Source organism: Piliocolobus tephrosceles, chromosome 15 (assembly GCF_002776525.5).
Source record: "Piliocolobus tephrosceles isolate RC106 chromosome 15, ASM277652v3, whole genome shotgun sequence".
NCBI lineage: Eukaryota > Metazoa > Chordata > Mammalia > Primates > Cercopithecidae > Piliocolobus > Piliocolobus tephrosceles.
In genome coordinates, this window is record NC_045448.1 from 70,897,414 (window position 1) to 70,925,273 (window position 27,860).

At 44.7% G+C, this 27,860-nt stretch overlaps 1 protein-coding gene across 1 annotated transcript; it reads left to right on the forward strand.

The window, feature by feature from the left end:
* The first annotated feature begins 5,608 nt into the window (after nt 1-5,608).
* PCYOX1 (prenylcysteine oxidase 1) lies at nt 5,609-26,815 on the forward strand. Its single transcript, XM_023223951.2, has 6 exons — nt 5,609-5,792; nt 6,862-7,068; nt 8,723-8,897; nt 22,754-22,965; nt 23,306-23,458; nt 24,172-26,815. Exons 1-6 carry the CDS (start codon nt 5,684-5,686, stop codon nt 24,828-24,830), a joined length of 1,515 nt encoding a protein of 504 aa, XP_023079719.1. The 5' UTR covers nt 5,609-5,683; the 3' UTR covers nt 24,831-26,815.
* Nucleotides 26,816-27,860: the final 1,045 nt, after the last annotated feature.

The window sequence follows — 27,860 nt, forward strand, 5'->3', positions numbered from 1 at the left end:
GCTGGAGTGCAGTGGCCAGATCTCAGCTCACTGCAAGCTCCGCCTCCTGGATTCACGTCATTCTCCTGCCTCAGCCTCCCGAGTAGCTGGGACTATAGGAGCCCGCCACCTCGCCCGGCTAGTTTTTTGTATTTTTTTAGTAGAGACGGGGTTTCACCGTGTTAGCCAGGATGGTCTCGATCTCCTGACCTCGTGATCCGCCCGTCTCGGCCTCCCAAAGTGCTGGGATTACAGGCTTGAGCCACCGTGCCCGGCCCAAGTAGAGTAGTTTTTAAGTTACAAAAGTAAAACGTGTTTAGTGTTACAAACGAAATGGATACATAAGGAAAATATTAAAAATGTATCTTCTTCCCCTTCTTGAGGTAAGTAATATTAATAGATTCATCTGTAATGTTCCACATTTTACTCTATACAGATGCACATGTATACACTTGGGATTTTTAGGGTTTTTTTTGTTTTTTGTTTTTTGTTTTTACAGAGTGTCATCCGGAGTGACAGTGTCTCGGCTCACTGTGAACTCTGTCTCCTGGGCTCAAGCGATGCTTCTGCCTCAGCCTCCAGAGTAGTTGGGATTACAGGTGTAAGCCACCACAACTGGCTAATTTTTTTTTTTTTTTTTTTTGAGACAGAGTTTCACTCTTGTTGCCCAGGCTGGAGTGCAACAGCATGATCTTGGCTCACTACAACCTCCACCTCCCAGGTTCAAGCAATTCTCCTGCCTCAGCCTCCCGAGTAGCTGGGATTACAGGCATGTGCCACCATGCCCAGCTAATTTTGTATTTTTACTAGAGATGGGGTTTCTCCGTGTTGGTCAGGCTGGTCTCGAACTCCCGACCTTAGATAGTCTGCCCGTCTCAGCCTCCCAAAGTGCTGGGATTACAGGCATGAGCCACTACGCCTGGCCCCCTTTTTTTTTTTTTTTTTTTTTTTTTTAATGTGGTTGCACCAGGCCGGGCACGGTGCTGTAATCCCAGCACTTTGGGAGGCTGAGGTGGGCGGATCACCTAAGATCAGGACTTTGTAGACCATCCTGGCCAACATGACAAAACCCCATCTCTACTAAAAATACAAAAACAATTAGCTGGGTGTAGTGGCAGGCGCCTGTAGTTCCAGCTACTCAGGAGGCTGAGGCTGGAGAATCACTTGAAACTGGAGGATGGAGGTTGCAGTGAGCCGAGATGGCACCACTGCACCCAGCCTGGGCGAAAGAGCGAAACTCCATCTCAAAAAAAAAAAAAAAAAAAAAAAAGTGGTTACACTATAGGTATTACTTGACAACTTTTTGTTTGTTTGTTTGTTTTTGAGACAAAGTCTCACTCTGTTGCCCAGGCTGGAGTGCAGTGGCCTGATCTCTGTTCACCGCAACCTCTGCCTCCCAGGTTGAAGCGATTTTCCTGCCTCAGCCTGCCTAGTAGCTGGGATTATAGGCGTGGGCCACCACCCCCCGCTAATTTTTGCATTTTTAGTAGAGACGGGGTGTCACCATTTGGCCTGTCTGGTCTCGAACTCCTGACCTCAAGTGATCCACCCGCCTCAGCATCCCAAAATGCTGGGATTATGGGTGTGAGCCACTGTGCCGGGCTTCAGGGTCTCACTCTGTTGCCTAGGCTGGAGTGCAGTGGCAGTGATCTTGGCTCACTGCAGTCTCTGCCTCCCAGGCTCAGGTGTTTCTGCCACCTTAGCTTCCTAAGTAGCTGGGACTACAGGCGCGTGCCACCATGCCTGGCTATTTTTTTTTTTTTTTTTTTTTTTGAGATGGAGTTTCACTCTTGTTGCCCAGGCTGGAGTGCAATGGCTTGATCCCAGCTCACTGCAACTTCCACCTCCCGGGTTCAAGCAATTCTCCTGCCTCAGCCTCCTGAGTAGCTGAGATTACAGGCGCCCACCACCATGCCTGGCCAATTTTTGTATTTTTAGTAGAGATGAGGTTTCACCATATTGGCCAGGCTGGTCTCGAATTCCTGACCTCAGGTCATCTGCCTGCCTCGGCCTCCCAAAGTGCTGGGATTACAGGCATGAGCCACCATACCTGGCCCACGTCTGGCTAATTTTTGTATTCTTTGTAGAGATGGAAGTCTCACTTTGTTGCCCAGATTGGTCTCAAATTGCTGAGCTCAAGCGATTCACCAGCGTTGGCCTCCCAAAGTGCTGGAATTACAGGCATGAGCCACTGCGCCCAGTCCTGGCCTAATAGTTTTTTAATAGTTGCAAAATTGTCCATCGAATGAAAGTTCCACAATGTATTGGATGTTAAATTGAATAAATTACCATAGTGACATTAATGGATATTCAGGTTACTACTTTTAAAAAACCTATTGTATTACAAATAATGTTGCAGCTGTATCCTGGTACATATATATATATATATATATATATATATATATTTTTTTTTTTGGAGGTTGGGGGGCAGAGTCTCTCTGTGTGCCCAGTCTGGAATGCAGTGCCGTGATCACTACTCACCTCAGCCTCTACCCTCCGGGCTCAGGTGATCCTCCTGCCTCAGCCTCCTGAGTAGCTAGGAGCATAGGTGCACACCACCATGCCAGGCTCATTTTTAAATATTTTTTCATATAGATGGGGTTTTGCCATTTTACTCATGCTGGTCTTGAACCCTGGGCTCAAACCATCCGCCCACCCTGGCCTCCCAAAGTGCTGGGATTACAGGAGTGAGCCACTGAGCCCAGCCTCTTTCTCGAAGTTTAACTTTATTTTGTATCCAACCTATTTTCCCCTCATCTATATTGTTATTCATGTTCATGTACTAGTTATTCTTTTTTGTTTGTTGGGGTGAAGTATTGTAATTACAGAAATGAGATTTTATACCCATCATGCAATCACAAGCTTTTCTCAATTGATAATACTAGGACATTAGTTATACCCAATTTTTTTTTTTTTTTTTTGAGACAGAGTCTCACTCTGTCACCCAGGTTGGAGTGCAGTGGCATGATCTTGGCTCACTGCAACCCCTGCCTCCTGGGTTCAAGCAATTCTCCTGCCTCAGCCTCCTGAGTAGCTGGGATTACAGGTGTGCACCACCACACCTGGCTAATTTTTATATTTTTATTAGAGACAGGGTTTCACCATGTTGGCCAGCCTGGTCTCGAACTCCTGACCTCAGATGATCTGCCTGCTCTGGCCTCCCAAAGTGCTGGGATTACACGTGTGAGCCACTGCACCAAGCCCCAGCATTCTTTTTTTTTATTTTTTAGTTTTTGAGACCAGCCTGTCAGGTTGGAGTGCAGTGGCACGATCTCAGCTCACTGCAACCTCGGTCTCCCAAGTTCAAGTGATTCTCCTGCCTCAACCTCCCAAGTAGGTGGGATTACAGGCATGCACCACCATGCCCAGCTAATTTTTGTATTCTTAGTAGAGGCAGGGTTTTGCCATGTTGGCCAGGCTGGTCTCGAACTCCTCACCTCAGATATTCTGCCCGCCTCTGTCTCCCAGAGTGCTGGGATTACAGGAGTGAGCCACGGTGCCTGGCTTCTTTTTAATGCATGCATAATGTTCTACTATATGGTATGTAGGGGAGAAAAAAAAAGTTTTCCTCTACGCTTCTGAGTTTTTGGTTGTGATAGACCCCTGTAACAAAAGACAGATTAACAAGAAGAAAACAAACAGGACCAGGCATGGTGGCTCATGCCTGTAATCCCAACACTCTGGGAGTCCAGAGTTCCAGACCAGCCTGGGCAATATGGCAAAAAACCATCTCTACAAAAAGTGTAAAAATTAGCTGGACATGGTAGTGGATGCCTGTGGTCCCAGCTACTCTATTCTGGTGGCTAGGTGGGTGGATCGTTTGAGCCCAGGAGCAGGAGGTTGCAGTGAGCCGTGATTGTGCCATTGCACTTCAGCCTGGGTGACAGAGCAAAGTCATCTCAAAATAAATAAATAAATGAAAGAAAGAAAAAAAAAGAAAAACAGAAATTTAAAAACATATACGTCATGTATTCAAAAGAGAGACCAGGGAAATGAGCAAATCTCCAAGAGGTGGCTTTGAATTCAGGATTATACAGCATCTTCAAAAAAGAACAGCATATGTTTAGAGAAGTGTTAAGAGAGCCGGGCGCAGTGGCTCACACCTGTAATTCCAGCACTTTGGGAGGCCAAGGTGGGCAGATCACCTGAGGTTGGGAGTTCAAGACCAGCCTAACCAACATGGAGCAACCCCATCTCTACTAAAAATACAAAATTAGCCGGGTGTGGTGGTGCGTGCCTATAATCCCAGCTACTTAGGGGGCTGAGGCAGGAGAATTGCTTGAACCCAGGAGGCGGAGGTTGCCGTGAGGCTGCGCCATTGCACTCCAGCCTGGGCAACAAGAGAGAAACTTCGTCTCAAAAAAACAAACAAAAAAAGAGAGAAGTGTTAAGAGAAGGCAAATGATTTTGAGTCTCTAGGGGTGGCAAATAAGCAATAGAAAAAGGCTCATTAATGAAGCTTGTCATGTAGATTCCTGGCTGATAAAGGTTTGTCAAAAAACAAAATTACAACTAAGTTAAAGAGCATAACTGGCTTTTATGTGATAGTAGAATTGTGCAACACCTCATTCTATAAAACAGAATGAGTGGAAGAGATTGACTTTCAGAAAGGGCTGAAGAAAGCAGAAACAGAAAAGTGAATTGGTTGTTTCGAGGTTACTTTCCTTGTAAAGTTTAAAGCAGAGGGTATTTCCTTATCATGCCACTTAAAACTGGTCTGTTTGGGAATCTGGCTATTGTTTTTCTTTCTTCTGATTTCTTAGAAAGTCAGATTGACAACTTAGTTTTGACCTTGTGATGTGGAACATGTGTGACATGACATGAGGGCCTCCATTTTGGTTTAGTCTGTTGGGCCTAGTCTGGTGCAGGAGCTCAGTCCAAACCAATGGCTTCCTATAAATTTTATTTAACAGGTGTAAAATTGTCTTCAGTGATTAACCTTTGTCCTTCCAGGCAGTGCAGGAAGAGGAATACCTTTGCCTTTTAAAATTTACATCCTGCTTTTAGGCAAATGGGGGAAGGCGGATAACTTTCTACCTATCTACATCTTCTCAATTGTCTTCGTCTTGAAATAATCTTTAGGCTAAAGAGGCGTATTTTGGGGTGGCACATTCTGGTGTCCTTACAGGTACGCTACTTTTATTCATGTCTGTTACTATTATTCCACCCCCTTCACCTTGGGCCACCCCATCTTCAGTCTCCCTCATTTTTCTTTTCAACTAGCACCATTTACCCATTCACTGCGTACCCGACAGTTCTCGCAACAGGGTGATCACTCAGTAAGTACTGTTGTCCCTTTGGTCTGTTTCTGGCAGCGATTAGCTGTGTGCATTCTTAGGAGCGACGGAGGGGATAGAAGAGGGCAGTAGTGAAGAACTAAGGTGCTTCAGCCAAATAGGGAGGGAGGAGGAGAGCTGAGGCGAGCCTCAGCTTCTGCCTTCGACGTCTTCCGAAGGAGGGTGGGCTTCGAGGCGGCAGGGTGTGCTTAGGGCACTCAGTAGCCCAGAGCAGGGAGCTCCTGCAGGAGGACTAAGGGGACTTGCAGGGCGAGGCGCCTGAGCGGGGTCGGGGCGGGGCTCGCAGGACCTGGGCGGGGCTCGCAGGGGCTGGGCGGCCTGGGGGCGGGGCTGGGCGGAGCGCGCAGCCGCGCAGCTGTGGGAGGACTGCGGGGTTCTCGAGGCTAGCTGCAGCGCTTGTGGAAGCCATGGGGCGCGCCGTCGCGGAGCTAGTCTCGCTGCTGGGGCTGTGGCTGCTGCTGTGCAGCTGCGGATGCCCCGAGGGCGCTGAGCTGCGTGCCCCGCCAGATAAAATCGGTAGGCGAGAAGGTGGAGGCGCGGGAGGGAGCTTTAGCGCGCCCCGCGCCAGGCGGCCGCTGCGCAGTGCGCCCAGATCCCACAGCCGCGACGCAGGCCAGCGGTGCAGGCCGAGTCAGCCGCGCAGGTCGCGCTTTCCCCCATTCACATCTCAGGGCGGCTTTCAGCTCTGCTCGGAATAGGACTGTGCATTCCCAGGCGTGGAGAGGTGCCCGCTTGAGGAATGGGAGAGGACGGGGACGGGCGGGAGGGCAGGCAGGCGCCTAGCGTACCTGTAGCTCCTGTCTCTTAGGCCTGGGGCTCCTTGGAGGCCTGGGTTCCTCTTTCTATCTTCCCTTTGAACGCTGAGGGTGAAGAGTCCAGTGTTCTGGCTCGACCTGGGGCGCTTGGCCAGATTGCAGGCTCACGCAGACACAGCACAGGGAGGAGTGAAAACAAGCTGACCCTGTCTGCTTCCCTTGGGAGGCTGAACCCCCTTCCCCCAGCTCCGCTTTGCTGAGGTCGGCCTGCTCTCAGAGGCGCCTGGCTTGCACAGTTTCTCTGCCTAGGACTAACATAGCCACAGAAAGAATCTATATTCTCTTTCCAGTGTCAGGAGCCTTGGCTTTTTGCTTCCTGTCTCCCTCCCGCCCTCCTTTAAAGTTGTGTTCTTCGATATCATTAACCTCTCTACATTGGATTTAGACACAACAAAGCTAGGCATAAATGGCCTTCACTTTATTAAAAATGCGTGCTGGAAAGGTCGACCTCTAATGTGCCCGTGAGTTGGGCATCAAGAAGGGTGGGCAGGCCCCTTGATTCCTCCATAAAGACCTGTGAGAATCTTTTGAGCATCTGGAAAAAAAATCGAATTAATGTCAATATGTTAATTAATCTGCTTTTGTCTGGGGGCAGTGTCTGTCCAGATTCAGGGAGTTAGACCTTCGCTGCAGGTGTCATTCTTCCCCCACCGAATTGTTGGTAATAGTTTTGAGTAACAACCTCCGCTATTCATGGTCTTTCAAAAACAAAAGAACTCACAGAGCTGGTAAAAGGGGAAAAAGTAATCTTCTGTTTTTTTCCCTCATAGCGATTATTGGAGCCGGAATTGGTGGCACTTCAGCAGCCTATTACCTGCGGCAGAAATTTGGGAAAGATGTGAAGATAGACCTGTTTGAAAGAGAAGAGGTCGGGGGCCGCCTGGCTACCATGATGGTGCAGGGGCAAGAATATGAGGCAGGAGGTTCTATCATCCATCCTTTAAATCTGCACATGAAACGTTTCGTCAAAGACCTGGGTATGTAATTTTGGTCTTGGAGCTCACCAGATTACTGTGTGACATCCCCGGATATTTTTATCAGATGGAGAACTGAAACTTCTGCCTTGTTAATTGCCTTACAGAGACATTGGTAAAACTGTTTTCCTCAATTTCTCGTTAGTTGGTACTGCCTTAGTTAGGAGCAGTTCTGCTGTAATGGGACACTAGTTATCTGTATCACTAGTTATCTGGAATTACAGCCACGGGGTGGGGGTGGGAATGGCTGTCATTGTCCTTTTTTTTCTTTTGAGACGGAGTTTCGCTCTTGTCGCTCAGGCTGGAGTGCAATGGTGCGATCTCGGCTCACTGCAACCTCTGTCTCCTGGGTTCAAGTGATTCTCCTGCCTTAGCCTCCCCAGTAGCTGGGATTACAGGTGATCACCACCATGCCCGGCTAATTTTTGTATTTTCAGTAGAGATGGGGTTTCACCATGTTGGCCCGGCTGGTCTTGAACTCCTGACCTCAGGTGATCTGCCTGCCTTGGCCTCCCAAAGTGCTGGGATTACAGGGGTGAGCCACCGTGCCCGGCTTCTGTTGTCTGTTCTTAAACTTCTTAAACTTGTGTTAAAGAATCAGAGAAGGTTTGGAGATAGTCACCTCATTGTGATCATTTTGCAGCTGAGTAAATGAGACCCAGAGTCCTGAAGTGTCTGGCTCAAAGTCACTCACATATGGCGATGGCTGGGGTCAGTGGTTCATGCCTGTAATCCCAGCACTTTGGGAGGCCGAGGCAGAGGATCGCTTGTGCCCAGGAGTTAGAAACCAGTTTGGGCAACATAGTGAGACCCTGTCTTTACTAAAAATAAAAAAATTAGCCTGGTGTGATGGCACAAACCTGTAGTCCCAGCTACTTGGGAGGCAGAGGCAGGAGGATCCCGTGAGCCTGGGAGATAGAAGCTGCAGTGAGCCTTGATTGTGCCACTGCACTCCAGCCTGGGCAACAAAGTGAGACCCTGTCAAAACAAACCACCACAAACAAAAGAAACTCACTCACACAGCTGTGGATGCAGATATGTGCCTAGAACTTGGGACATGCAACTGCTGCCCTGACAGCAGAGGAGCTGGATAGGTCATGGGGAAAGTCTGACAGGCCACTGCAGGCCCTTTCGGCAGAGAGTATTTCGTAACTTTGGCTTCCTTCCAGTTATCTGAAATATCCAGTTTTGCAAAATAGGATTCTCACAGGAATGGAAGTGCCTCTTTCCCCTCAGCTGCCTTCCACATCCTCTGGAGATGCTGCCTCTGCTTCAGTTTCCTCCACGAGGGCAAAGGTATACCCAGAACAAATTATGCCATGAAGATACATGTCTGACATCTTTGTTTTTAAATTGAATTCAGTTGCTACTCTGGCTTTTTTCCTTTGACTATCCAGTTTTTTTAGACTAAAAAATAGCCAGGTAAAAATATATCTACTTTTGATATATTAATATTTACATGATCATCTGACCCATCGCCTAGCACATCTGCTTTTGGACAGTGTAGTGAAAGTATAGTGTTTCACACTGTTCCAAAGATAGAGCTCCTTTATGTGTCTCCTGAGAACTGAGGGAAGCCCCAAATTCACTCAGATTACGTTCTTTCATTTGGTCAGCATAGACACCACTGACTTAGCTGCGCTTTATGTTTTTACAGGTCTCTCTACTGTTCAGGCCTCTGGTGGCCTACTGGGGATATATAATGGAGAGGCTCTGGTATTTGAGGAGAGCAACTGGTTCATAATTAACGTGATTAAATTAGTTTGGCGCTATGGATTTCAGTCCCTCCGTATGCACATGTGGGTAGAGGACGTGTTAGACAAGTTCATGAGGTAATTTTTTTCCTTCCATTTAACCTAAGATCTTTTAATTTAGGTTAAATTAAACTTGATGAACTTCAGGAATTATAATTTCTTGTAAGCATTTTCTACCTCACTGCAAGGCCTGTTTATAACATTGTTAGGCAAAATGTTTTGTAGAAACCATGCAGACTGTGCTTGGAAATTGAAAGGTTGGTTTATTTTTGCTTCCGAAGTGTATTTTGCAAATGCTTTTTTAGTGTTGCCAGATGCTGTTAGATGCCTTGAATTCTTATGACAGCTTACTCAGGTAGGTACTGTTTTTAGCTTCTTTAAACAGATGCAGAAGGTGGTGGTGCGGAGAGGTTTTAAGAGGCAAGTTCACCCACATAGTAAGTGGTATAGCTGGAGTTGCCACCCAGGCAGTCTGGCTTTAGAGTCTTCACTCTTAATCTCTATGCTGTGCTGGTCATTGTGTATATGAATGAGATAACGTGTGTAAGAGCTTGTAGAAAGGATCAGAAAACTTAAATGGGCTTTAATAGTGACATGTTTTCAGTGAACCAACAGCCTGAAGTAGAGTAAAAGTTCCATATTCCAAGAATTTACATTCTAGCACTGTTCTGGGTAGTAAGAATTCAGGTGCTTCCTTTTCGTCCTTACGCTTTTCTATATTTAAACAATTTTTTTATGTGTGTGAATGTGCATCGCTTTTGTAATCAGGAAGAGTAACATAAAATAGCCAGTCTAATTTTGAAGGGTACAATCTGTTTTTTTTTAACGCTGTTGGCATGTGCTAGTTTTTGTTTTTTTTTGAGACGGAGTTTTGCTCTGTTGCCCGGGCTGGAGTGCAGTGGCTCCATCTTGGCTCACTGCAACCTCCGCCTCTCCGGTTCAAGTGATTCTCCTGCCTCAGACTCCACAGTAGCTGGGATTACAGGTGCCTGCCACTCCGCCTGGCTAATTTTTCATATTTTTAGTAGAGATGGGGTTTCACTGTGTTAGCCAGGATGGTCTCCATCTCCTGACCTCGTGATCCGCCCGCCTTAGCCTCCCAGTGTTGGGATTACAGGTGTGAGCCACTGTGCGCTGGCACATGCTAATTTTTATGCTGGTTTATAGTTTTAGATACTGGAGGTCAGTATCACGCCATTACACTCCAGCCTGGGTGACAGAGCAAGACTCCATCTTGAGGAGGAAAAAACAAAACAAAACAAAAAAAACCCAAAAACATATCATATGACCAGGTATTGCACAGGACAAATATGAGTTAAGCAGGGCTGGGCACAGTGGCTTATGCCTCTAATCCCAGAACTTTGGGAGGCTGAGGCTGGTGGATCACCTGAGGTCAGGAGTTTGAGACCAGCCTTACCAACACGATGAAACCCTGTCTTTACAAAAAATATAAAAAATTAGCCAGTGTGGTGATGCATGCCTGTAATCCCAGCTACTTGTGAGCCTGAGGCAGGAGAATCGCTTGAACCCGGGAGGCAGAGGTTGCGGTTGCAGTGAGCTGAGATTGTGCCATTGCACTCTAGCCCAGGGGACAAAGCCAGACTCTGTCTCAAAAAAAAAAAAAAAAAAAGAGTTAAGCAGGATATACTCTGGTTTCTCTAACTTATGGTAGTTTGGGTTTTCTTTCTCAACATCATTGTTAGGTCAGTTCCTTAATTGCCTTACCCGTGGGTACCTTAAGTCCAGCTACAGTGCATGTGGTTTTTAAATAGCCATTCATTCATTCACCCAATATTGAGTGCCTGTTAGGTGCCAGGCATTGTTCTATGTTGAGAATATAGGACCTACAACATGTCCTTGTCCTCAAAGAATATATATTCTAGTGGAGAGACAGGCAAGATACAACTAAGGAAATATATAGAATTTGCATAGAGACAGCCAGTCACTTTATAGAAGGTGGGTGGCATGGTCCTGCATACTCAGCAGGCAGATCAAGTTCCGATGGCATCAGCCCTGCTCATGTGTATTGTTTTTCTTTTCTTTTTTTCTTTTCAGCAGGCAGATCAAGTTCCGATGGCATCAGCCCTGCTCATGTGTATTGTTTTTCTTTTCTTTTTTTTTTTTTTTTTTTTTTTTGAGATGGAGTCTCACTTTGTTGCACAGGCTGGAGTGCAGTGGCGGGATCTCGGCTTACTGCAACTTCCGCCTCCCGAGTTCAAGCGATTCTCCTGCCTCAGCCTCCTGAGTAGCAGGGATTACAGGCGCATACCACCATGCCTGGCTAATTTTTTTGTATTTTTAATAGAGATGGGGTTTCACAGTATTAGCCAGGCTGGTCTTGAACTCCTGACCTCATGATCCACCTGTCTCGGCTTCCCAAAGTGCTAGGATTGCAGGTGTGAGACACCATACTCGGCCCTCTTTTTTTTTTTTTTTTTTTTTTTTTGACACAGGTTTCACTGTGTCACCCAGGCTGGAGTGCAGTAGTGTGATCATGGTCCACTGCAGCCAGGACTTCCTGGGCTCAGGTGATCCTTCTACCTTAGCCTCCATGTAGCTGGGACTGCAGGCACGTGCCACCAAATCTGGCTAATTTTTTGTATTTTTTTTGTAGAGAGGAGGTTTGGCCATGTTGCCCAGGCTGGTCTTGAATTCCTGGGCTCGAATGTTCCACTCATCTGGGCGGGCTTCCCAAAGTGTTGGGATTACGGGTGTGAGCTTCTGCTCCCAGCCTCGTTTTTCTTATCTGTGGCTTGCTTGACATGTACAGAATTGCCCTTTGAGAAATTAAGAAATTACTTTTTTTTTTTTTTTAGACGTGTTTCACTCTGCTGCCCAGGCTAGAGTACAGTGGCGCAATCTCGGTTGACTGCAACCTCTGCCTCCCGGGTCCAAGTGATTCTCCTGCCTCAGCCTCCTGAGTAGCTGGGATTACAGGCATGTGCTACCATACCCAGATAATTTTTGCATTTTTAGTAGAGATGGGGTTTTACCATGTTGGCCAGGCTGGTCTTGAACTCCTGGTCTCAATTGATCCACCCGCCTTGGTCTCCTAAAGTGCTGGGATTACAGGCGTGAGCCACCGCACCTGGCCTAAGAAATCACTTTTGAAGTGAATTCAAGGTATTACAGAACTGAGAAAAAGAACCAGTGAGGGGATACATCGGTTATACTGTTTTTGACTTTAAAAAACAATTTACGGGCAGGGCATGGTGGCTCACGCCTGTAATCCCAGCACTTTGGGAGGCCGAGGTGGGTAGATCACGAGGTCAGGAGTTTGAGACTAGCTTGGCCAACATGGTGAAACCCCGTCTCTACTAAAAATACAAAAATTAGCAGGGCGTGGAGGTGCACACCTGTAATCCCAACTACTTGGGAGGCTGAGGCAGGAGAATCGCTTGAACCCCGGAGGCAGAGTTTGCAGTGAGCTGAGATCTCATTGCACTCCAGCCTGGGTGACAGGGCGAGACTTGTCTCAAAAAAAAAAAAAAAGACAATTTACAAATTTCGTGGAATTACCCCCATTTTAAATATTTGATTATATGGCACTGACTTTTATGTTGCTAATATTGCATTATACGTTTCTGTTTATTTCAATAAATCAAGATTATGTAATCTTGTTTGATAATTTTATCAAATCCTATGAGATAGTTGGAGAGGTTGTTGCTATTCAGCCAATATGTACCTAGTTGTTAAAAGTAGTGAAATATGGGCAAGTGCTGTGGCTCATGCCTGTAATCCCAGCACTTTTGGAGGCTGAAGTGGGAGGATCACTTGAGGCCAGGAGTTGGATACCAGCCTGGGCAACATGGCCAAACCTTGTCTCTACAAAAAAATAAAAAAAAATTAGTCAAGTGTGGTGGCATGTGCCTGTGGTCCCAGCTACCTGGGAGGCTATGGTGGAAGGATCACTTGAGACTGCGAGGTTGAGGCTGCCGTGAGCTATGATCATGCCACAGCACTCTAACCTGGATGACAGAGTGAGACTCTGTCTGAAAAAAAACACAAAAAACAGGCTGGGCATGGTGGCTCATACTTGTAATCCCAGCACTTTGGGAGGCTGAGGTGGGTCCATCACCTGAGGTCAGGAGTTCGAGACCAGCTTGGCCAACATGGTGAAACCCCGTCTCTACTGAAAATACAAAAAATTAGCTGAGTGTGGTGGCAGGCGCCTGTAATCCCAGCTATTGGGGAGGCTGAGTCAGGAGAATCACTAGAACCCAAGAGGTGGAGGTTGCAGGGAGCTGAGAATGTGCCATTGCACTCCAGCCTGGGCAACAAGAGTGAAACTCTGTCTCAAAAACAAAAAACAAACAAACAAAAAAACCCCACAGAAAACAAACGAACAAACATAAAAAAATTAGCTGGGCATGGTGCTGTACCTGTGGTTCCAGCTACTCAGGAAGCTGAGGTGGGAGGATTGCTTGAGCCTAGGAGTTCAAGGTTATAGTGAACTACGATTGTGCCACTGTACTCTAGCCTGGGCAACAGAGCGAGACCCTGTCTCTAAAAAAGAAAAATCAAAGAAAAAACAGTAGTGAAATCCTGCTGGAGTGGTGAAACTGTTGCTTCCTTTAGTGGGGAGGCATCTCCCCTACCCAAAGAACCCCTCTTTCCTTCCCTCAGCAGGAAGCCTTGGTTTAGTTCTACTTCCACAGCCAGTGTGCTTTCTGTTTCATGTGTACCACTTAAATATTTTTAATATCACCCCATGTTAGAAATATTCTGGAATGTCACAAAAACCAGGATTAGAAGTCACAGAGATTACCAAAGAGGAACTTGGAACCAGTTACCCTCCATTTCAATTAAAACAGTAGTTCTCAGCTGGGCGCAGTGGCTCACGCTTGTAACAGTAGTTCTCAGCTGGGCGCAGTGGCTCAGCACTTTGGGTGGCCGAGGTGGGTGGACCACTTGAGGTCAGGAGTTTGAGACCAGCCTGGCCAACTTGGTGAAACCCCATCTCCTGGGCTCAAGTGATCCTTATATATATATATGAGAGTACAGTTAGTACTCTCAAAAGTAGCTTGTGTGATCTTCTGCAGAAACCTTCAGGGGGTTTGTTGACCAGCCTTGTGGAGTCACATTTTCATTTTGCACCTCCATTTCAAAGTATACACAGGGTGGAAAAAGACCTATGTAACAGTAGTAAGCCATGACACTCAAAAGAGGGCTCAAGCTTGTGGTAGGCGATACTCGAAAATAATGCATTCATTCATTCTCTGCTGTTGGAGGTACTTGGGTGGAAATCCTGCAGCCCCTGACATTGGCACTAGCTAGCTTAATTTCCAGTTCTGCACATACATTTATGTAGTTGTTCTGGTTGGATGCCATTCTTACTAATTTTTTTTTTTTTGAGACCAAGTCTTGCTCTGTCACCCAGGCTGGAGTACAGTGGTGCAATCACAGCTCACTGCAGCTTTGACTTCCTGGTCTCAAGTCATCTTCCAGCCTCAGCTGGTACTATAGGCATGTGCCATCATGCTTGGCTAATTTTTTAAATTTTTGTAGAGACAGGGTGTTGCCATGTTGCCCAAGCTGATCTTGAACTCCTGGACTCAAGTGATTCTCCCACCTTGGCCTCCCAAAGTGTTAGGATTACAGGCGTGAGCCTCCGTGCTCAGCTGGATGCCATTCTTTACTCCCGAGTCCAACCTCTTATCTCATTTTTCAACAAGGCATTTCCTTAATACTTCAACATTCATCTTTCTTTTCAAACAACCCTTATTATATGGTGCATAGCATGTACTTGTGTTCTATACTACGCACAGCAACTAGAATGTAGTAGATGTTTACTCAGATGTTTGTGGAATTGAAATCTCTGGTCCACTGATGGCTTCCTGTTGAGATATCTTGGCTTGTAGACTAGGTTAAAGCTTATTCTTCTCTCTCAAGTTAGTGCATTTCTGGGGACTTGTAAGATCCTTAACACTTCTTGATCTGAGACTGGTAGGACTTACAGGGAAAGGCTTTATAAATACCCTTTCTTCCTTCAAGTTACTCCTACCAAATTTTGAGTCAGTTTTTGTTCTTTCATTTCCCAAACCCACTCTATCTTGAATTCTATCAGCCTTTAAAATATGTCCAGAATTCCATTACTTCTTTCCAGGATTGCTGCTACCACTTTGTTCCAAGCCACTACCACTGTTTCTTGTCTGGATTGCTAGAGTAGCCTTCTGTTATAGGCTGAATAATCCTCTCCCCTGCCCCCTGCCACAAGATGTCTATGTCTTAATCCCTGGAACCTGTGAATGTGTTACCTTTTGAGGTAAAAGAGACTTTGCAGATATGGTTAAGGATGGGCAGATTACTCTGGATTATCCAGGAGGGCCCAATATAATCACAAGGGTCCTTAGAGGGGCAGGAGGAGGATCAGGGTGGGTAGTAGGAGATGTGATGATGGAAGGAAGAGATTGGAGTGATGCTAGGAAGGGGTGTGCATCCACGAGCCAAGGAATGCAGGTGGCCTGTAGAGGCTGGAAAAGACAGTCTTCCCTCAGAGCTTCTAGAAGGAACCAGCCTTGTGCACACCTTGATTTTAGCCTAGAGAGACTGACTTTGGTCTTCTAACTTACAGAACCGTAAGATTATAAATTTGTGTTGTTTGAAGCCACTAAGTTTGTGATAATTTGTTACAGCAGCAGTGGGAAACCAATACACCTCCTAAATCATCTGCCAGTATTGTTATATTGCTACCATTTGTTCTCGGGTTAGCAGCCAAAGTAGTTCTTTAAAATCTAAGGCTCATTACATCACTCCACTGCTCAGAAACCTTCAGTGGCTCTCTATTTCATTGATAGAGATTTATAGCCAAAATCTGTTTTGTGACTGAGAAGGATTCTGTATTCCCGTCCCTTATTTTTAAATTTATTTTCCCCAAATTTCATAGGTTGAAACACTAGCCAGCCAGTACTCAGAATGTGACTGCATATGTAGATAGGGCCTTTAAATATGTGATTGAATTAAAATGAGGTCATTAGGGTAGACCCTAAGACAATTTGATGGGTGTCCTTAAGGTTAGCACACAGAAGGGAGGCCAAGGTGGGCAAATCACCTGAGGTTGTGAGTTCGAGACCAGCCTGACCAATATGGCAAAACCCCTTCTCTACTAAAAATACAAAAAATTAGCCGGGCGTGGTGGGGCATGCTTGTCAGGAAGTCTGAGGCAAGATAATCACTTGAACCTGGGAGGTGGAGGTTGCAGTGAGCCAGGATTGTGCCGTTGCACTCCAGCCTGTGCAACAAGAGTGAAACTCTGTCTCAAAAAATAAAAAAAGATTAGGACACAGAAGAAACATACAAAGACCATGTGAGGACACAGCAAGAAGGTGGCCATCTGCAAGCCAAGGAAACAGGCCTCAGAAGAAACTGAACGCACCCACACCTTGATCTTGGAATTTTGGCCTACAGAACTGTAAGAAATAAAGCTTCTTTTGTTTAAGCCATCCAGTCTCTGGTACTGTGTTATGGCAGTCCTGGCGAACTAATATACTGTTGTCATTTTCAGTAACTGTCCATTATTGAAAATGGGATATTGAAGTCTCCATTATTGTTGAATTATGTATTTCAGTTCTGTCAAGATCATTTGATCATATTCATGAAGGTTTATTTCTGGGTTTTCTTATTTGTTCCAACGATCTGTATGTCTGTTTTTTTTTATTTTCAGATGGGGTTTTACTCTGTTGCCCAGGCTGGAGTGCAGTACATTTACAGCAACCTCTGCCTCCCGGGCTCAAGCAGTTCTCCAACCTCAGGCCCCCTGAGTGTCTGGGACTGCAGATGTGCACTACCATGCCCAGCTAATTTTGTTTTGTTTTTTTTTTTTTTTTGAGACGGAGTCTCGCTCTGTCGCCCAGGCTGGAGTGCAATGGCACTATATTGGCTCACTGCAACCTCTGCCTCCTGGGTTCAAGCAATTCTTGTGCCTCAGCCTCCTGTGTAGCTGGGACTACAGGCATGCACCACCACACCTGGCTAATTTTTTGTGTTTTTAGTAGAGATGGGTTTTCGCCATGATGGCCAGGCTGGTCTCGAACTCCTGACCTCAAGTGATCCTCCAGCCTGCCAGCCTGTGCCTCCCAGTGTGCTGGGATTACAGGTGGGGAGCCACTGCACCTGCCCTTTTTTTTTTTTTTTTTTTTTGAGACGGAGTCTCGCTCTGTGGCCCGGGCTGGAGTGCAGTGGCCGGATCTCAGCTCACTGCAATCTCCGCCTTGTGGTTTCACGCCATTCTCCTGCCTCAGCCTCCCGAGCAGCTGGGACTACAGGCGCCCGCCACCTCGCCCGGCTAGTTTTTTGTATTTTTTAGTAGAGACGGGGTTTCACCATGTTAGCCAGGATGGTCTCGATCTCCTGACCTTGTGATCCACCTGCCTCGGCCTCCCAAAGTGCTGGGATTACAGGCTTGAGCGACCGCGCCCGGCCCCCCTGGCCTTTTTTTAAAAGTTTTTTGGTCAGCTTCTTTTAGCCTCTATTGATATCATAGCCTCCGGCGTCTGTGATGTTAAACAATTGCCACAGATTTTTTTTTTTTTGACACATGGACACGTGCCCTCAGGATGGGGTTGTTGCATAGAGTGAACTCTGAATCAGGCCGAATAAAGACAAGCCCTCAGGATAGAGCTTTTTGGGAGCTGCCAGATAGGTCAAATATTGACAGTTCTCTGAGGATAGTGCTTTTTGGGAGCTACAAACTTGTTGAGTTCTTTCCAGTGGCTTCTAGCTTGCTGGTTTCACATTGCAGTTGAAAGTGTGCTGGTTTTATTTTTTATTTTATTTTATTTTTCCCTCTCTCTCTCTCTTTCTTTCGATGGAGTCTCCCTCTTGTCGCTCAGGCTGGAGTGCAGTGGCGCGATCTTGGCTCACTGCAATCTTCATCTCCTGGGTTCAAGCGATTCTCCTGCCTCAGCCTCCTGAATAGCTGGGATTACAGGAGTGTACCACCACACCCGGCTGATTTTTTATATTTTTGGTGCAGATGGTGTTTCACCATGTTGGGCAGGCTGGTCTTGAACTCCTGACCTCAAGTGATCCACCTGCCTCAGCCTCCCAAAGTGCTGGGATTACAGGCGTGAGCCACCATGCCTGGCCAGACATTTTTCTTAAATACTCCTTGGACTTGGAAAGGCTTTGGTTTATCTGCAATGTTCTGAAAGAGTTAATGTTGATCATTTTTGGCAGTATTCTCATAGCTTTTATGGAGAAGCAGATTTCCAGAGGTCCTTCCTCTGCCATTCTGGAAGTTTCCTCTCCCCAGTAACATTTCTGGCTGTACCACCCACTGTTCTCCCAGATCACTCTGCTTCAGCTGCTCTTGCTTCATTATTTCTCGAATGTGCCAGGCAAGCCTCTGTCATGTGACCTTTGCGTTGCTTTTACCACTACCAGAAATATTTTCCCCCAGGTGTTTGCCTGGTTTGCATCCTCATCTCCTTCAGGTCTTTGCTCTATATCACCTTCTCAGTGAGGCTTTTACTGACCACTCTTATTTTTGGACTGTCTTATTTAGAATTTCAACCCTTCTAACCCCATGCATTTCTAATCTTCCTTTCAGACCATTTTCTCCTTTTTTTTTTTTTCCTTTGAGACAGAGTCTCTCGGTTCGCTACAACTTCCGCCTCCCGGGTTCAAGCGATTCTCATGCCTTAGTCTCCTGAGTAGCTGGGATTACAGGTGTGCACCACCACGCCAGGCTAATTTTTTTGTATTTTTAGTAGAGATGGGGTTTCACCATGTTGGCCAGGCTGGTCTTGAACTCCTGACCTCCATCCAGGTGATCCACCTGCCTCAGCCTCCCATAGTGCTGGGGTTACAGGCGTCATCCACTGTGTCTGGCCTTATTTTTCTCCATAACACTTCCATCCTCCAACCTGTTAACTGTTTCCCCAGCTAGAACCTAAGATGCATGAGGGCAGGATTTTTTTTTCTCATGTTGGCCTCTGTATCCTCAGTACCTAGAATAGTGCCTGACTGAGAGTTGATGCTCCACAACATTTATTGAATTAATAAATGAATGAATGAATGAATGAATAAATAAATAAATAAATATCGGGGTTATACAAGTGTAATCTGAAATGAAAAAAAGCTGTTTCAGCAAACAGACTAGCAGAAACTACAAGATTTTATATATAATATATATAAAACAATATATAATATAAAATATAATATATAAAAAATGTATAATATATAAAATAAAATATATAAATATATATTTATATATTATATGATATATATTATATATTGTATATCATATAATATATATGTAATGTAATATATAACAAAATATATATTCTATATATAAAAATATGTATTTATATATATATATTTTTTGAGGCAAGAATTTTGCTCTTGTCGCTCAGGCTGAAGTGCAGTGGTGCAATCTCGACTCACTGCAACCTCCGTCTCCCAGGTTCAAGCAATTCTCCTGCCTCAGCCTCCTGAGTAGCTGGGATTACAGGCATGCGCCACCATGCCTGGCTAATTTTGTATTTTTAATAGAGACAGGGTTTCTCCATGTTGGTCAGGCTGGTCTCGAACTCCCGACCTCAGGTGATCCACCTGCCTTCACCTCCCAAAGTGCTGGGATTACAGGCGTGGGCCACTGTGCCTGGCCCCAGTTATATATTTTTAACAATTTTTTTTTTTTTTTTTTGAGGCGGAGTCTTGCTCTGTCGCCCAGACTGGAGTGCAGTGGCCGGATCTCAGCTCACTGCAAGCTCCGCCTCCCGGCTTTATGCCATTCTCCTGCCTCAGCCTCCCGAGTAGCTGAGACTACAGGCGCCCGCCACCTCGCCCAGCTAGTTTTTGTATTTTTTTAGTAGAGATGGGGTTTCACCGTGTTAGCCAGGATGGTCTCGATCTCCTGACCTCGTGATCCGCCCGTCTCGGCCTCCCAAAGTGCTGGGATTACAGGCTTGAGCCACCGTGCCCGGCCAACAATTATTATTTTTTTTGTTTTTGTTTTTGTTTTTTTAAGACAAGGTCTCACTCTGTTGCCCAGGCTGGATGGGGTGCAGTGGTGTGATCACAGCTCACTGCAGCCTCAACCACGAGGGCTGAAGTGATCCTCGTGCCTCAGCTTCCTGAGTAGCTGGGACTGCAGGCATGCCTCACCATGCCTGGCTAATTTTTAATTTTTAATACATATATTTTTTTGAGACGGAGTTTCACTCTGTCATCCAGGCTAGAGTGCAGTGGCGTGATCTCAGCTCACTGCAACCTCTGCCTGCCAGGTTCAAGCGATTCTCCTGCCTCAGCCTCCCAAGTAGCTGGTATTACCGGCATGTGCCACCATGCTCAGCTAATTTTTGTATTTTTAGTAGAGATGGGGTTTTGCTATGTTGGCCAGGCTGGTCTCAAACTCCTGACCTCAAGCGATCTGCCCACCTCAACCTCCCAAAATGCTGGGATTACAGGCGTGAACCACTGTGCCTGGCTAATTTTTATATTTTGTGTACAGTCTTGAACTCCTGGCCTCAAGGTATCCTCCTGTCTTACTCTGTCACCCAGGCTGAAGTGTGTTGGCTCACTGTTGACAGGTGCAACCATAATGTACTACAGCCTTGTGTCCCTGGGCTTAAGTGATCCTCCCACTTCACCCTCTTGAGTAGCCGTGACTACAGGTGCATGCTACCTCACCTGGGTGCTGTTTTTTAGTAGTATTTATTCTATTTTTTCATTTATTGTTATATTTTTTTGAGATGGAGCCTTGCTGTGTCACCCATGGTGGAGTGCAGTGGTGTGATCTTGAGTCACTGCAACCTCTGTCTCCTGGGTCAAGCAATTCTCATGCCTCAGCCTCCTGAGTAGCTGGGATTACAGTCATGCACCACCACGCCTGGATAATTTTTGCATTTTTAGTAGAGATGGGGTTTCACCATGTCGGCTAGGCGGTCTCCAACTACTGACCTCAAGTGATGCCGCCCCACTTTGCCTCCCAAAGTGTTAGGATTACAGGCATGAGCCACCACACCCAGCAGTGTATTTATTCAAATGCAGTTAGTTGTATCATGGAACAATTAGCGTGCTCTCTGTTTATATTGTGTATATAGTTTCATCTCACCCCCCTCTAAGGAGACTTGCTTGAGTGAGGTTGCAGCTCTGGCAGGAGCAGGTGGGGAATATGTTTCTTATAGCATCATTAGTAGCTTATTTAATTGACTGCTGTTTTCTCATTGTTGACCATTAGCCAAAGATCACTCTTCTTTGGATATGAGATATCCAGGCTATTATTTTTCTGAAGAATTCAGTGTTTCCATCCTACTTTTTCCAGTCTCCTAAAGACTGGGACCCAAATGCTGTGGTTAGAAGGTGTTATTTTAGTTTCTCAGTTTTGGCATAGATATCTAATCAATTTTTCCAATAAAAATGTATTTAACATTTTTACACTTATACTATTTTTAGTATGCTTTTAGTAGGTAATACTGAAATGGTTATAATACTGTCCCTTGTTCTGTAAAAAAAATATAGTTCATTTTGAGAGAAGAACCTTGATGTGAAAATTTCCCTCCCATGATAGTGATAGGGATCTTTCCTTGGCTCTTATTTTCTTATACTTATCTCTGCATGTGCCTTATTACTTATCCCTAACTGTAAGCCCCTTAAGGGAATAAGAGATAAGCCCCTTATTACTTATCCCAAATTTAAGCCCATTTTCTGTCTTTGTACCATTTGCAATGTGAAAAATTGTGTTGGAATTAATGTACTAATTTATGTGAATGTTGTTTTAAATCCATAAAATGCAGAGAAATATTGGGTGATATTTTTCTTTTTGTTTTTGGTCAAGTGATCTTTTCTAAAAAATAAATAATAGAAAGCGTCTAATTGTTGAATGAGTGGCACTGGTGCTGTTTTAAGAGGCTTTTGGAGATGATATAACTGTGGACTGGGAAGCTGAGCAAGACTTTTCAGAGAATGTGGGATTCACGTTCTGTTAAGGAAGAACAGATGTTCCATGGTTAGGAATGGGAAGTGTATTCAGATTGGAGAGAAGAGCTTGTGCACTGGTGGGGATACAACATGTAAGGATATTTAGAGACCAGTGAATGGGTCACATGTGCTCCAGTGGAGACTGTGCATGTGTGGATGACTGACAGCAGAGTTGTGCAAGGGCAAGAGAGCAGGGCAAGTTGTGATTGAGCCTTATACTTGCCATGTGACCTTTAGACAAAGTCTTTTACTTCTTTTTTTTTTTCGAGACGGAGTCTTGCTCTGTCACCCAGGCTGGAATGCAGTGGTGCGGTCTTGGCTCACTGCAACCTCTGCCTCCCGGGTTCAAGCGATTCTCCTGCCTCAGCCTCCTGAATAGCTGCGATTACAGGCGTGCGCCACCACGCTCAGCTAATTTTTGTAGTTTTAGTAGAGATGGGGTTTCACCATGTTGGTCAGGCTGGCCTCGAACTCCTGACCTAGTGATCTGCCTGCCTCGGCCTCCCAAAGTGCTGGGATTACAAGCATGAGCCACTGCGCCTGGCCTTACTTCTACTTTTTATTTTTCCTTTTTCTTCTTTCTTTCTTCCTTAGTCTTTTCTCTCTTTTTTTTTCTTTTCTTTTTTTTTTTAAGAGACAGTCTCACTGTTTGGCCCAGGCTGGTGTGCAGCAGCATGATCACAGTTCACTGCAGCCTTGAACTCCGGGGCTCAAGCAGTCCTCCTGCCTCAGCCTACCCAGTAGCTGGGACCACAGGCACACACCACTATGCCCGGTTAATTTTTGTACTTTTAGTAAAGATGGGGTTTCGCCATGTTGGCCAGGCTGGTCTTGAACTCCTGACCTCAGGTGATCCGCCCACCTCTCCCTCCCAAAGTGTGGGGATTACAGGCATGAGCCACTGCACTCAGATGTCAGTTTGATCTTATGACGCCATTTCCCTTCCTTATACATCCCCTTCCCCACATCTTGTTTGGTATTTAATGGAAATTTCTCTTTTTCTAAAAAAGGATCTACCGCTACCAATCTCATGACTATGCCTTCAGTAGTGTTGAAAAATTACTTCATGCTCTAGGAGGAGATGACTTCCTTGGACTGCTTAATCGAACACTTCTTGAAACCTTGCAAAAGGCCGGCTTCTCTGAGAAATTCCTCAATGAAATGATTGCTCCTGTTATGAGGGTCAATTATGGCCAAAGCACGGACATCAATGCCTTTGTGGGTAAGCCAGGGCTTGGAACAGTGGTGGACATGAGTTCACAAAGGGGCTTACTTGATGCTATGGTGGTTCCAGACTTTAGGTCATGGATCGGAGGCTACTTTTCTCTGTGAACCTCAGACATTGTTGGCAAAATTGTGCTTATATAGACGTTGATTTTTAGGGGCAGAGGGCTTTAGCTTTCATTAGTTCAGTGATTTTTCATTGGGGGAGATTTTGCTCCCAGGGGCCATTTAGCAATGTCTAGAGACATTTAGAGTAGAACATGTAATTGGGAAGGGAGAGTGGGTAGAGAGCCTCTTAAAAGTCAGAATTAAAACACATTTTTTCTTCCTGTTGACAGGGGCAGTGTCACTGTCCTGTTCTGATTCTGGCCTTTGGGCAGTAGAAGGTGGCAATAAACTTGTTTGCTCAGGGCTCCTGCAGGCATCCAAAAGCAATCTTATATCTGGCTCAGTAATGTACATAGAGGAGAAAACAAAGACCAAGCACACAGGTAAGCTTGAATTTCTGTCTTATTGTTCCTGATTTCCCCTGCAGAAAATGATTGCTCTCTTCTGTCATCTCTTACTCAGTTCTAAAATGATGAAACTTAAAATTGTATATATTGTGCCATATAGAAATATTCCCCAATGGGCTGGGCACAGTGGCTCACGCCTGTAATCCCTGTACTTTGGGAGGCCAAGGAGGATGGGTCACCTGAGGTCAGGAGTTTGAGACTAGCCTGGCCAACATGGTTAAACCCTGTCTCTACTAAAAATACAAAAAATTAGCTGGGCTTGGTGGTGGGCACCTGTAATCCCAGCTACTCGGGAGGCTGAGGCAGGAGAATCACATGAACCCGGGAGGCAGAGGTTGCAGTGGGCCAAGATCACACCACTGCAGTCTAGCCTGGGTGACAGAGCGAGACTCCATCTAAAAAGAAAAAAAAAAAAAGAAATATTCCCCAATGTAGTTAAGTGCAGTGGCGTGACTCCTTGGATTTGAAAAATAATCTTATCTTCAAAAGTAAAAATTCTGTATTTTGTACTTATTGACATTCTGAGTAAGAAATTGGCCTCAATGTAATAAAAATGCAAGGGACAGCTATAGGGGGGATATAACTTCTTCAATTCTTTAGAATTATAGAGAAATTATGAAGAAGGTATAGAATTATTTTTAGAAAGTATGTTAAAAACACTGAACAAATAAATGCCTTATTTCCTCTAGGAAATCCAACAAAGATGTATGAAGTGGTCTACCAAATTGGAACTGAGACTCATTCAGACTTCTATGACATCGTCTTGGTGGCCACTCCATTGAATCGAAAAATGTCTAATATTACTTTTCTCAACTTTGACCCTCCAATTGAGGAATTCCATCAATATTACCAACATATAGTGACAACTTTAGTTAAGGGGGAATTGAATACATCTATCTTTAGCTCTAGACCCATAGATAAATTTGGCCTTAGTACAGTTTTAACCACTGATAATTCAGATTTGTTCATTAACAGTATTGGGATTGTGTCCTCTGTGAGAGAAAAGGAAGATCCTGAGCCATCAACAGATGGAACATATGTTTGGAAGATCTTTTCTCAAGAAACTCTAACTAAAGCACAAATTTTAAAGCTCTTTCTGTCCTATGATTATGCTGTGAAGAAGCCATGGCTTGCATATCCTCACTATAAGCCCCCAGAGAAATGCCCCTCTATCATTCTCCATGATCGACTTTATTACCTCAATGGCATAGAGTGTGCAGCAAGTGCCATGGAGATGAGTGCCATTGCAGCTCACAATGCTGCGCTTCTTGCCTATCACCGCTGGAATGGGCACACAGACATGATTGACCAGGATGGCTTATATGAGAAACTGAAAACTGAGCTATGAAGTGACACACACTTTTTTCCCCTCCTAGTTCCAAATGACTATCAGTGGCAAAAAAAGAACAAAATCTGAGCAGAGATGATTTTGAACCAGATAATTTGCCATTATCATTGTTTAATAAAAGTAATCCCTGCTGGTCATAGGAAAACACACGGTTCTAATTAAGTGTGAAGGTATGGCTATTGCACTTATGCTATCTCAAAGTATTCTTTTACTATCCATTAGGAGTTTTTCTTAAACTTGTCTGATAATAAGAATCACCTGGAGTTAGGAGGTGGCGGTTGCAGTGAGCTGATTGCGCCATTGCACTCCAGCATGAGCAACAAGAGCAAAACTCCATCTCAAAAAAAAAAGTAAATAAAAATAATCACCTGAAGTTTGTTAAACCATATGGATTCTCAAGCTTCTCTCTTGAAGATTCTGATTCAGTAGGTCTGGGGTGGGGCCCTAGATTTTGATCAAAATTGTAGAACATTTTAAGGTGAGTGCCTGAGGGAGAACTTAAAGACGTCTTAGTTGGGGAGTAGTTCTTTTGAACTTTACAGCTAGATGTAATCTTCAGTCAGATAAAATTTATGGGAGCTGGTGTCTTATGCCTGACTCTTAGTAATTTCATACCTGTTTGAAGTACATGTGCCCATGCCTAAAGCCTTGACTTTCAGAATGTTGTCTTTGATTCTTCTGTCTTGATTTGATTAGGGGTGAAATTTAGAAGTCTTAGTAATGTAACTTGAAGATGTTAAACAAAAATCTCAAGTAAAATGAAAAACAAATATGGGCTACTGAATTAAGAAATTGGCATTCTATTATTAAATCCTCACTTCAGGAGCTTTTAAAAATACGGAGAGACCCCCGTAACCAGAGATTCAGATTCAAAGATTGAGGATAGGACCTTAGCATTGTAGCTTTTTAAAGTTTCTAATGTGCACCCAGGGTTGAGAATCATAAACGTGGGTGTGAAAATGCCTACAAAGGGGTTTTAGTGCCTTAGAAGTCCTAAGAAACCCAATCTGTATCAAAGCAGATCCATTTTGCAAGGATCTTTCTCTTAGAACTTTAGAAGTAATCTTGATAAGAAGCACAGACAGCCTAACAGTTGGTGCTAGAACAGAATACTTGGAATGACACTAGAGTTAACCAAGTCCAGCATATGTCCAAAGAGTTAAGTGTTTCAGTTACTGTAGCATTCTGGGTGAGAAATTGGTTGCTGAAATCTTAAGACAGTGGCTCTCAACCTTTGCTGCACATTGGAATCACCTGTAGGGTTTTAAAGCATCCAAATGGTAACTAACATGCAGCCAAACTTGAGAACTAGTTCTGCATCTACTGTACAAAGATCATGATTAACTGTCAAGACACTGGTAGAACAGAACAAGCAAAAGATTAAGAATTCAAAAGTAAATGCAACCAATTTAACATGTAATGTTATTGAAAAAAATAAAAGGCTTAGACCAGCCTGGGCAACATGGTGAAACCCCATCTCTACAAAAAATTTTCAAAAAGTTAGCCAGGCATAGTAATGCACGCCTCTGGTCCCAGCTGCTCAGGAGGCTGAGGTGGGAGGATCACTTGAGCATTGGAGGTCGAGGCTGCAGTGAGTCATGATCATGCCACTGTACTCCAGCCTGGGCAACAGAGACCATCTAAAAAAAAAAAAAAATCCCTCCATTGAATAGAAAAAAAAAAAAGTCCTTCATAAGATCATGGCATTAGCTACTTTAGCAAAATAGTGTTAACTTTGGTTCTGAGTAAAAGTGACTTCTTCCCTACCACAGTTGTGAATGTTAATATGCTGACAAAACTGCCAAGATATATGTGATAGGTAGGGGATTAAACTCATGGTTTGTCAAAAGGGTGTTTTTTTCTAGTTTTATTCTTAACAGGTATGTTAAGAGGTATTCGTATTTGTTTCCTTTTGTGGTTTTAATGACAATTTGTAAAGAATGTAATACTGTTATGTATATGCTAAATATTGGTAAATACTAATTTCTATCATATGTAGACTTGTTTTGCAATGAGATATATTTTTACTTATAATACCAATTTAGGCTGGGTGCAGTGGCTCATGCCTGTATTCCCAGCACTTTGGGAGGCCAAGGCAAACGGATCACGAGGTCAGGAGATCAAGACCATCTGGCCAACATGCTGAAACCCCATCTCTACTAAATATACAAAAATTAGCTGGGCGTGGTGGCGCACGCCTGTAATCCCAGCTACTGTAATCCCAGCTACTTGGGAGGCTGAGGCAGGAGAATTGCCTCAATCGCGAGGCGGAGGTTGCAGTGAGCTGAGTTTGCACCACTGCAGTCCAGCCTGGCAACAGAGCAAGACTCCGTCTCAAAAAAAAAAAAAAATTTAGGCTGAGTGTGGTGGCTCACGCCTGTAATCCCAGCACTTTGGGAGGCCGAGGCAGGTGGATCTCTTAAGGTCAGGAGTTTGAGACCAGCCTGGCCAACATGGTGAAACCGTCTTTACTAAAAATACAAAAATTAGCCAGGCATGGTGGCGCACGCATGCCAGTAATCCCAGCTACTTTGGAGGCTGAGGCGTGAGAATCGCTTGAACCCTGGAGATGGAGGTTGCAGTGAGCAGAGATCGCACCACTGCACTCCAGCCTGGGCAAGAGTGAGACTATGTCTCAAAAAAAAAAAAAAAATAAATAAATAAAATAAAATGTTGCTGGTATTACATCAAACCTACTCTGGATAAATTTTCCAGTAGGGCATCTGAAATTGCTTTGGCAAAACCAAAACAGTTTATCAATACACCAAGGACATTAGTAGTTTTAATGCAACTACAGTATTGAATACTTTTTTAATGGGAGAAAAATTCTAGCAGAACCTGCTACTCCAGGTGCATTAGGTAGTTTTAGGCAACTATAGTATTAAAGAAGAGTTTTATTGGAAGAAGAACCACTGTCAGAGCTTGCTGCTCCAGACTACTCTTTTTTTTTAATAGAAGAGACTGGTAAAAATGATGCAGGGTCCGAATGAAAGCCAGCTCTGCTCCAGTGGTTTTCTGAGTTGAGCATGT